Source organism: Miscanthus floridulus, chromosome 19 (assembly GCF_019320115.1).
Source record: "Miscanthus floridulus cultivar M001 chromosome 19, ASM1932011v1, whole genome shotgun sequence".
Lineage (NCBI taxonomy): Eukaryota > Viridiplantae > Streptophyta > Magnoliopsida > Poales > Poaceae > Miscanthus > Miscanthus floridulus.
In genome coordinates, this window is record NC_089598.1 from 52,828,569 (window position 1) to 52,839,868 (window position 11,300).

The 11,300-nt window shown below is 45.3% G+C and overlaps 2 protein-coding genes across 4 annotated transcripts; one reads left to right on the top strand and one right to left on the bottom strand.

The window, feature by feature from the left end:
• Positions 1-2,267: 2,267 nt before the first annotated feature.
• On the top strand, positions 2,268-6,116 carry LOC136529179 (rho GDP-dissociation inhibitor 1-like). 3 transcript variants are annotated; one of them, XM_066522259.1, is made up of 6 exons: positions 2,268-2,372; positions 2,449-2,787; positions 2,983-3,049; positions 5,257-5,478; positions 5,559-5,683; positions 5,810-6,116. In XM_066522259.1, exons 2-6 carry the CDS (start codon positions 2,473-2,475, stop codon positions 5,885-5,887), a joined length of 807 nt encoding a protein of 268 aa, XP_066378356.1. In that variant the 5' UTR covers positions 2,268-2,372; positions 2,449-2,472; the 3' UTR covers positions 5,888-6,116. The 3 variants fall into 3 exon arrangements, with proteins under 3 accessions (XP_066378356.1, XP_066378358.1, XP_066378357.1); XM_066522261.1 differs by having other exon boundaries at positions 2,284-2,367; XM_066522260.1 differs by lacking the exon at positions 2,268-2,372 and having other exon boundaries at positions 2,390-2,787.
• Positions 6,117-6,510: 394 nt separating this feature from the next.
• Positions 6,511-9,571, bottom strand: LOC136528107 (BTB/POZ domain-containing protein At2g04740-like). The gene is made up of 5 exons (XM_066521006.1): positions 8,977-9,571; positions 7,470-8,217; positions 7,338-7,374; positions 7,105-7,238; positions 6,511-7,019 (listed from the first exon to the last, which is right to left on the bottom strand). Exons 1-5 carry the CDS (start codon positions 9,470-9,472, stop codon positions 6,692-6,694), a joined length of 1,743 nt encoding a protein of 580 aa, XP_066377103.1. The 5' UTR covers positions 9,473-9,571; the 3' UTR covers positions 6,511-6,691.
• Between the last annotated feature and the right edge of the window lie 1,729 nt (positions 9,572-11,300).

Here is an 11,300-nt window from a genome sequence, read left to right on the forward strand (position 1 = left end):
CAACACAATATCTGATGTACATGTCTTCTTTGTGCTTTCTGTCGTAGAGATGCCCGGTGGATGGCCTGCTCAAATTTCATGGCTATTGGGTTTGCTCGTTAGAAGCTGTGTCGAGATCACAGTGTAAAGTTGAGAAATGTTTGGACTACATAGTTTCAATTGGTTATTATTAAGAAATCCTTTACAAAGTTTTAATTGGCTATTAAATAGGTAAACCAAGTTAGTATTTTATTTTATCAAAGGATCAAAGTACATTTCGAGCGGCCTCCATCCGGATCCAGTGCGCCGCCGCCGCCGCGCAGATGGCGCGCGCTCGCCTGCTCGCTCACGGCCTCGAGGGCGGAGCGGTCATCGCCGGATGATCTCCTGCTCGACGAGCAGGACATCGATGTTCCGTGGCACGGGGACCTGGCGCCAGGCCAGGAGCTTGAGCAGGGTGGACTTGCCCATGCCGTTGGGGCCGACGAGGCCGTACCTGCGGCCGTGCGAGATCCGGAGGGAGGCGCTCTTGAGCAGCTCCTTGCCGCGCGCGGAGACGGAGAAGTTCTCAGGCACGATGTCCCTGACGTTGTCGTCGACGGCGCCGTCGGCGGCGGAGAACCGGGGACGCGCGCGCCGATGACTACGGAGAAGGCGTCGCGGTCGTCGAGGAGCGCCTCCTGCCTGGCGGCCGCTATCCTGAACTGTTCATTTTTTTGCTGATTCACTGCATCTTGTTAAACCTTTTTTTTTTTTTTTTTTTTTTTTTTTTTTTTTTTTTGCTGATATGAAACTATTCTCTTGTAGATGATGGCTTCTGGAGTACCTGCGTGCCGTGAACTGATGGCTTCTGGAGTACCCGTGCAACCTGCCTAATGATATGGGTCCGAACTGTCTGCCTAACTAATGAGATATGATGGATGATGCCACCTTATTGTTTTGTTATCAAATATAAATGCTACCTATTATCTTTATTAAAGACTGCTATGATTAATATATGTTCTCAGAAAACATTTATGTATTGCTAATTTGCTATGATTAATATATGGTTATCTAGAAACATATGTATGAATATTTGGTTCTCTGGAAAGCTAGGCGTTCCAAAGTCTTGTGTTTGATGCAAACATACTGTCGACTATGCATATGAGGCTATATTGTTGCTGGCCACAGTTGTTCTACTTCTTTTTTTATGCTGCATTTAAGTTATCCTTTGTATAGAAACTACTATGAAAACCGGGTTGGGAAGGATAGTTTCTACTTAGATATTAATTGTTGTTTTTCTCTTTTGGAAACTATGTCAAGAAACCATGCTTTTGGGACTGCCTGATGTATTTTACCGGTCTTAGACGATGGGAGGTGGCACAACAATTGACAAGATAATTCTGTCAAAAAAAACAATTGAGAAGATAAAGGTCGCCGATTCCAGAACTGGACCACCTTGGCGATTACTTTTCTAGCGGAAGAGCTGGCTGAGCATATAGTTGACCGGAAAAACTACATTGTTAGTAAAATTTGGACAATTTGATAGAAAGCATTGTAAAACCCTGATGATCTGGAACGAAGACATGTAGCACCAAAATTGTACAATTGTAATCTTACAATTGTTCTGAGGGCTTCAGATGTTCAGAATCGGTCCTTTATGAGCTGAGGGCTGGATCTCGATAGTTACGCGGCAACTACCAATTGACATGAGCAGCGTGAGACGTTGCTGTGCGGAGGCAGTTGAGCAAGTGATGAACAGTGGACGAGTCTCTCGGCAGGTGCAGCCGAAGTCATCCGGCGGGCGCCCTGCCCGTGAAGACGTTCAATTTCAGCACAAACGAAGCTTTCTTCAATTGGTCACGTACTACTCCATGTGCAAATCATTTTGATAGAGTTCACGTGGCTTTCCTGATGAAGTTTTCTGCCAAGATTTTACTCTTTTTTGGGCAAAAAAATAGCAAGCGAGCTCTCTGCTATCAGATTGATTTGCAGAGCTCACGCTAGCTACTCTGCGAAGTGGAAGTGTGGCTTACACGTTCACCCGATGCGTCACACTATGTCCATTCGACGGAATTTTTGCGCCATTTTTTTTTTGTTTTCCTAAAAATGAAATCTCGTCGTTCGTCAGGGACTAGTGCACAGATTTGAGTAGGAGTTAAGTTTATACCAGCAGCAGAGGCAGGCATCATGATCATACGAAGCATTAGGAGTTAGGACTAAAAGGCATAGCGTCGTGCGTTGCGTTTGCGTCAAGAATGGAGCGAGCGAGGTGCCGCTAACAAATGTACAGCCCCTGCTCGCGTCCCTGATGACGCCTGAACTAAAACAGCTGCGCGAGTGCACGGCCGTCACGTCCGGGCTCCGGCGGCCCCTGCTATTCTTGTGCTTGTGCCGCTCCCTCTCCGGGTCCGGTTGGTCTCCGAGCCAATTCCGTCTCTCCTTTTGGTGGGCGCGCCTCTGAGCGAATTCCGTCTCTCTTTGCTGCAGACGACACAATAAGCAAGTCCAGAGATGTCGTCGTCGCACGGGCCGTGCACGGCAGCCATGTCGTCGGCAGCCGTCGGCGCTGTCGTCACTTGTTGCTCCGCCGCCAAGGACGAGGAGGAGCAGCGGCAGCGGCTGCAGGGGACAGCTGAGACGGAGCGAGGGCGCGCGGAGCAGGAGCAGCCAGTCGAGGCGGTGGGCCGGAAGCTCAGCGAGGCGTCGCTGTGCGCCACCACCAACACCCACGAGGAGGAGACAGAGGAAGAGGAGGCGGCGGCGCCGCCCAAGGACATCGACCTCGGCCCCCGACTCAGTATCAAGGAGCAGCTCGACAAGGACAAGGTGCGTGAAACAAGTCAATTTTCCTTGCCGACGCAATTCGCTGTACCGCTCCGCTTGATTTACGTACTTCTTTATTTCTTCTTCCTCTGTTTTAGGTCAGTTACGCCTCAACTAATTGCTGCTTAATTATTTTGCTACTACTAATCCGTCGCTCACTTGGCTGTTCCCTGGTGTTACTGATGACGAATAAAAAAGGATGATGAGAGCCTGAGTAGGTGGAAGGAGCAGCTCCTGGGCAGCGTCGATTTGAGCACCGTTGGAGGTACTTTCCAATCCATACTCTCCGTTCAAACCTCTCCATACTTTTTCCCGTGCTAGGGTGAACAACCACTTTGCCTACGTGCTTAGACTGTCTTCGACGAGAGGTTTATATGCGCACTCAACCCTAAAATGGATAACAGAGACTTAAAATTAGCCTCCAACAGACTACCTATATGAGAAACCTATTTTGGGTTGTCTGATATACAACCCAAATATGAACATCATCTCTTCTGGAAATCCATGTGCAGAAAAGATTTGGAGAAGATGTCGAATGGATACTGAACCCTTTAACTATACCGCTATCCAAAGGTCAAATGAGTCTTATATTTTAGGTGGTGGTGTTGGAGATAGTTTTAGCTTTCCTGTTCGCCTGTACCTCGTTACATTGTGTTCAGTATCTCCGCTCGTGCAAATATTTACACCTTCAACCGCAAACAACAGAAAGGGAAAGGTGAAAAAAGAAGACAGCATCTGATCTGATAACAAGCAAGCAACACTTTCTCTGTTTACTTTGGAAATAAGATTAAAAGATGGCATTTTCCTAAAATGCTGCAAATTGTTTGATGGTTGCCACTCTTTTCCAAATTATAGTAAAGGTAAGTACTCCCTCCATTCTAAATTATAAGATATTTTGGCTTTTCTAGTTAATAGTTTTTATTATACACATATATATATAGACACTATATTTAAAAAAAGCTCGACCCGTGGGGTGTAAAACAGCCCCGGACATTGTGCTTAAGAAGAAGACTTTCTCATGCAGGTCAAGAAAACTCTTTTAACTTCTACCCCACTCGTACACGGTGGCACCGCAGTTACCGTGAGACTGGGCTAAGTAATCATATAATTTAAGGAGGAGGAAGTAAATCTTACCTGTGTAAATATCGTCGAGCAACTGAACTAGAACTAGCAAATTTTAAGATCGATGAAGTCACCGCATAAAACAACTATTGATGGAGAACCAACACTACACCATAAGAAAATAGTGTCATCAAATCTTAGAATAAATGTAAAAATATATTTACCGAAGGGTGGCAGAACAAGGGTGAGCAAGTTCCACCGAGTAATATAACCTGCAGAGGTACGCTTAGTTCTCCCCATTATGTTGAGAATACATACACGTTGTCCAGTTCAGAATTATTGTCAAGTACAAGTAAATTGTTCACTAGGGTTGCGTAGCGAAGCTACAAGCCGAAAGAAATTAAAAATAAAAAAAAAAGAAATTGCACACATATAGGACCACGGTGATTTCAAAGAGAGTAGTACCAAGATGGCACTGAATTGCCCTTAAGGCCTTTCCCAACGTGGCACCTTGGCTTGTAGTTTCAGCCTCTACCTCCACACCAATCATCCATGTCATCCCCGAGTAGTGGCTCTGCGATGTGCCAGAGCATTCCATAGAAGCTGCGAATGCTCCGACTGATAAAATGCACAAGCCACTACTTTTAGACGAAAAGCTAAGACATTTGTGAGAGAGAAAAGGCATGGAAAAAAGTCTTTTCATTTAGGACTTAACATCATTATCGCTTTAAAGCAACAGAAGTATCAAATAGGAAAAGAAAAATAAAAGGGGTAACAAATAAAAAAAAATAAGTTGGGTGTTAATTAAATAGAAAAGCAAAAACATGGCAGCTAACTTTTGATCGAGGCCACTAACTTTATATGCCCTAATAACCAGCCAGACGTTTCTCCTATGAGAAAAGTGAAAAAGTGCGTCATGTCGGGATACTGCAGAAAAGACCGTATGGCGTGCTTTCACGGCCTTTTGACCCAAATCATTTGCAACGGAAGGTTGCTCCAGGCCGCACTTTGCTGCGACATCTTTCATTCATTCCAGCTGCCTAGGTATCTAATTCTGTACTTTATTCATATGATAGTGCTCCATTTGGTAGTCAATGACAATGCCCTCAAAGGCTGTGAACGACAATGATGCAGCGTCTCCAAACTGTGCCACAAGAAACAGCACAAAGCATAATGATGCATATTTTCTTTTCTTTCTACTAATAACAGAGCAATGCATGTGCCAAGATGAAATCGGGAACTTCTTGCTTGTCTAAACTCTGTTCACTATGAATGAATTCTTTCGATCTGGTTGGGTCTGTGCGTTGGACAGAATTGGTGCATAGTACTCGATCTTTTGAGTCTATTGTCGTGTTCGGTTCCAAGTTAAGCTCACAACACAACAAGAGTGACGAATTAATCAAACTGCAGAGACGCTGGAGCCGGACGTGAAGATCACGAGGCTGTCCATCCTGTCGCCCGGGCGGCCGGACATGGTGCTGCCGCTGCCTGCGGAGCCCAAGAGCAGCAAGGAGCCGTGGTTCACGCTCAAGGAAGGCAGCGCCTACAGGCTCAAGTTCACCTTCTCCGTCGCCGACAACATCGTCTCCGGCCTCCGCTACACCAACACCGTCTGGAAGGCCGGCATCAGAGGTAGCTACTAGCTAGGTCCTTCTCCTGGAGACTGGAGGTGATCTTGGGATAGTTTTGATGAATTGCACTGTCTGTCACAGTGGACAGCACCAAGGAGATGCTGGGCACCTTCAGCCCCCAGGTCGAGCCTTACACCTACCTGACGCCCGAGGAGATAACTCCGTCTGGGATCTTTGCCCGCGGATCATACTCTGCAAGAACAAAGGTAGCCCTCCTGGATGGCTGGAACATTCATACACCACTCTGCAGTGTTCACTTACGCCTCTGCATATGTATTCTGCAAGTCAATGAGCAAGAGATGTTCCTTTTTTTTATTTTTTTGCTTCAACAGTTTGTCGACGACGACCGGAAGTGCTACCTGGAGATGAACTACACCTTTGACATCCGCCGTGATTGGACGTCAACCTGATGAGCAGAGTGCTTTTCAATCACTCCCTAATTACTCTGCTTCTGCTTCACGTGGGCGTACTGCGTACATGCTTTGGTTATGACTCATCAAGTCCCAAACTGTTGGGCTTGCCTAATAAAATGGTAACCGGATTGTTTCTAGAGTTAAGAAGACAGTGATTTTGTTAGTTACTTGGATAAACTATATAGGCGAACTGATTCTGTGCAACAAGTAAATCAGGATAAGCTAACTTTTCTTTAGCTCCAGCATTTTACTTCATTTATTTCAAAGATAACTTGTGAGTGATCCACTAAAATAGCGTTTGATAAAGCTCCCTAGAATCAGCCTGGGAGCTGAAGCTGACAGCACAAGTGAGGCATCAGGAACTGATGTGTGCAGTTCATGGGCAGTGCTGCAGCGCCACCCCCAAGAAGAGAACATAGTTGTGGTGTATTATTCTCTAAGACATGATAACTGACAACATGGAGCTGTTGCAATTTCTACGAATAATCTTAGTAAGATGATCCATGAGCAGGTCTCGAGCAATCAAGCAATGAAAGAGCAATTTGCAGGGAGCATGAAACTAAATTTAGTTTTTTACTATCATCTAGACTCTACATCAAAATCATACGATCTTCAACAAAACTCACTTCGTTTAATTCATTCATTCATACTATGGTTGCTCACTGGATATTTGATCGGTCAAAACTGATCTGTTTGAAGTTAATAAAACAAAAGATAAACTTGTAACACACAAGCCTAAACCACTCTGCAGTAAAGACTGCAAAAAAACAGTGCTACCCTAGCACAAGTTCTCACTGAAACTCAAGCGTCTACATCATCGGCTTCTTTCTCTGCAACTAGCATAAGCATCTCCAGTCGCCTGTCGAACAGAGCTGCACTCTCATCCCTCTCGTCGAGCTCAGCACCCTCTGCTTCGAGCCACTTCTCACGCAAATCATCAAGAATGTTGCCTTGGTCGGTGTTGCCTCCAGTCCCAGGTGCACTAGGACGAGTTGTCCGCAGTGAGTCATCTCCGGATGGTGGCGGAAGAGTCAAGAGCAAGGCCCGGAACTCTCGGGTGTCTGCGAACATCTCAAAGTTGCAAGCAATGATATCCAAGATATACTCCCTTATTTTCATTACACCATATCTGCGTTTAGGAGTAAAATCTGAAATTCAGTAACAAACTAGATAAGCTATTCACAGCAAGCATCAAGAATATTGAGCAGTCGTACATGTCAGACAGCATCAACCAGTGGCACAGTTCTGCAGGAGAAACATGTTCCAGATATGGCAACAGCATATCAGCTACGACCCGCTTAAGGGGAAACAGCAGGTACCTTGATGCAACATCAAATAGTTCTTCAGCCTGCCACAGTTGTACTTGAGTTTAGTTTCATGAAGAAAGTAAATCAGTATTGTCATTTATTACAAGAGGAGGTAATAAACTCAAGTTTTGTACCCCTACCTGATCAGGATCCAAATGCTCTAGCTTATCAGTATACCTAAAAGTTTCGCAAGAAAAAAAGTAGGCCAGAAAACAGCATTAGCAATAATAAAACAATAGTGGCAAAATATGTAAATTACAATTGGATCTTACATGTATTCGAGCATCTTTACAAATGCTTCTGCACTTAAGTCATGCTCCTCAAGAACAGGAACGTTCTGAGCAGCTTGAAATCCACAGTTACCTTCAAGGAAATCAACAGTTCGAGAAAGCCTGGCTCTGAAGTACTCCGACCTCGAGGCCAAAATCACCTGATGACAATGGAAAACCTTATCACCTACTTTAATATAAAGATCGGCAAGATCATCATCCTCCGAGTTCCTTATCATCTCATTGGATTCCTCACTACAATAGCCTTCTCTTGAGTTCGCTAGACAAGTCTGCAGAATACGCTGCAAGGCTGATGGAAGGCGATCTTCCTCAGGCAAGGATTGCGCTTGTAAGATGAACCGTTTCTGTGAATTGTCCAAATCCAGTTCTCTTGCTGACTTGTACTCCGCATACTTCTGATGCACAACTTCTTTATCCAAAATCTTTTGCAACTCCTCACACTTGCAAACTTTGCATGCCCGCGCCAAATTTTCCATGTCATCGACAGCTACCTCCAGTCTATCAGAATAGAAGAAATGGATGAGGCTGTATAAGGCGCCATAATACAACTTTTGGTTAGAAAATCTCACTTCCTTCCTGTCTTTCCAGTCTGTCTTGAACTTCTTTTCAAAGAAAGGAGATCGGGCACAAAGGATGACCCGATGAGCTTCAACAGGCTTTCTGTCCACGTAGAATGTAATATCTGGAGGGAAAAGGCAAGCACTTGATGGATCATCCTTTGGTCCAAATCCTGCATATTCAGGTATATATATGTTAAATCAACTTCAATATGCAATAGTAAAGCAAAGTCCGCATTTAAACTTCTACACATTGCTGGATGAAATAACCAAAGCAGTCATCACCTTTTTACAGACATTTTGCATATTGCTAGATGAACTGATTACACATGATGCATTGGTTTGAGAAATTCAGATCTTATCCACTCTTAATAACCTTATAGACTGACATTGGCATACACAAGTAATGAACGGTTAAGAATTCGAATATTGAAGTAACTATTCTTAAGATTCTGGTAAACATAGTTGTGCCTGAATTGGAAATCATATTTGAGAACCCCAATATCCCAAATTCTGAATTGCATCCTCAATTCCAATCTTTCTACTTGGCATCAAAATAGCTCAACAATGAGCAATCCAAGAAATGCAAGAAAATAAAGTTACATACTTGCATTCAGACTTATGCACATTGTGCTGGATAAAATAAGTTATGCAAACATAATTCTTGTCCTACTAAACATTGCATACAGCAAGATGAACCTATTGCACATTACAGTAAGCATATTAATTACAAAATGAAGATCATTTTTTACTCCCAACGATCTTGGCATATCCATGAGATAAATGAGTAGCAATACAAACATTATTAAAAACGAGTCATCCTTTCCTATGATTAGTGGAGTAATGGCCCAATTACTAATATAATCTTTGGACTTACCATCAACACAGCTCAAGAACGAGAATTCAAAGAAACGTGGGCAAGCAGCACTCACCGGCGGCCGCGGCGAGGGCAGCGGTTTCAGCGCCGGCGCTCCCCTGGAGCATCTCGAGAAAAGCGGTGCGGTTGGCGGGGCAGGCAAGGAACGTCGCCCGCAGCGCGGCGGGGAGCGGCGCGAGCGGTGGCGGCCTGGCCTCGAACGACTTGAGCAGCCAGCGTAGGCGCAGGTTGAGGGCCGCGTAGTGGCAACGGTCGCCGTCGAAGGTGCGCTCGGCACAGACGGCGCCGGCCTCGAGCAGCATCCGCGCGGCCTCGGCGTGTCCCGCCAGGCAGGCGTAATAGAGCGCGACGGAGTCCCAGCGGTCGCGCGCGTTGACGTTGGCGCCGGCCTCGAGGAGGAGGGCGAGGCGGTCGCAGTCCCCGGCCCGCGCCGCCTCGAAGAGGTCACCGCCAGGGACCTTCTTGAGGGGCACCGACGGCTGAAGGTCCTCCGGGTCGAGTTCGACGTCGATGTCGAGGCCCCGGAGTTCGACGTCGGGTTCCGAGTCCATGTCTGTCCGGATTGGCAGCGCGGCGGCCGGCGGCGGCGGGGGATAGTCCACAGAAGACAACTGGTGCGCAGAAAATATCTGATGCGGACGCGAACGCGAGGCCCGGCGCCGGAGAGGAGATTTCATTCCGTGGAAATTTAGAAAAGAGTTAATTTAATCATGCCATTACAAATAGGGTTAATTGATTGATGACGTTATAACGTTTGCGCATCAGAGATATGACACTATAACTTAGTAATTCACCTATTTTAAACTATTTCATTGGTTCTCTATTCAATATATATCACTTTCTACGTTCTCAACAACATTAGATCTAGTTGACGGTAATTTTGTCATAGTTTTACATGGTCTAAACTGTCAACTAAGTGTCATCCTTAGGAGAAAATGAGCATAACATGATCATATACAGTTAACTTGTTTTAACATGTACCTGGACTATTTGAGTATGCAGGCACGTTATAGGAAAAAGGAGGGTAAACCCTTGGGTCGCCTGACCCCCCTAAGACCCCTTTGGCCCTCAATCTAGGTGACAATCCTCCAAACATACTTAGAAATGTTTGCAACTATTGGATAGAAGTTGTGCTTTCTCTAGACTGGGGAGATGACACAGATTGATGAACCCACCAACTAGAAGAATTCAACATGACAACATCAAAACTCCACTCATACGCTGCTCACCATGACAAGTGGGCATAGACCTAGACGAAGGAGGGAGGCCCAGGGTCGGTGGACCCCCCTATGGTCGGCCGACCACCCTGGTGCACCCACCCTGCATGCCTCCATGCAAAGAAATACACCTCCACTCCAACTACAACTAAAACACAATGTTATTAACACAAACCTTAAATAACAACAATTTTGGTGGGGGTTATGGACCCGGATATGGTGGGGGTTATGGTGGGGGTTATGGACCCATATATGGACACGGTGGCCCTGGATACGGATACAGTGGTGGTTATGGTGGAGGATATGGTAGTGGTGGCGGGTACGGGGGAGGTGGGGGCTATGGAGGCGGATATGGTGGTGGAGGGCACCATGGTGGCCAAAACTAAGAAGCACTACTACATAAGTTTCTCTATGTCCAACAACAATAAGTGCTGATGATACATTTGAATGTTGCATGGTGGTTTCGTGATGCAAATAATGTCTATATGGTATAAAACATGGTGCATGGACTGTTCTGTACGTTGCATGAAGTGCCTTATTAGTATAAGGTCTTTGTATCCAGCTATTGCCATGTATGGTAGTGTGCATGTACTGGCATTTGGAATGTCTATCTTATCATTTATGGACTTTTATGTTCCTATAAATAAAATAAAATATCATGTATAGTCTTGTGTCAAAAGAGCCATGTATGGATGAGCTCATGGTTCATCCATTTTTGTGTTTTTATTTCCTTTTCTTTTGCGCTACATACTTGCAGTTTTGCTTCCTACGAAATAATTACACTGATGTCTGGCTACATTTGCAATTGGTCCACTTCAAAAATATCTCAACACAAGTGATAGTTGTTGAGCAAGCTAAAAATGCAAAATTGTTGTTATTTAAGGTTTGTGTTAATAACATTGTGTTTTAGTTGTAGTTGGAGTGGAGGTGTGTTTCTTTGCATGGAGGCATGCAGGGTGGGTGCACCAGGGTGGTCGGCCGACCATAGGGGGGTCCACTGGCCCTGGGCTTCCCTCCTTCGTCTAGGATCTAGGCCCACTTGTCATGGTGAGGTATGAGTGGAGTTTTGATGTTGTCATTGAATTCTTCTCGTTGATGGGTTCATCAATCTGTGTCATCTCCCCAATCAAGAGAAAGCACAACTTCCATCCAATGGTTGCAA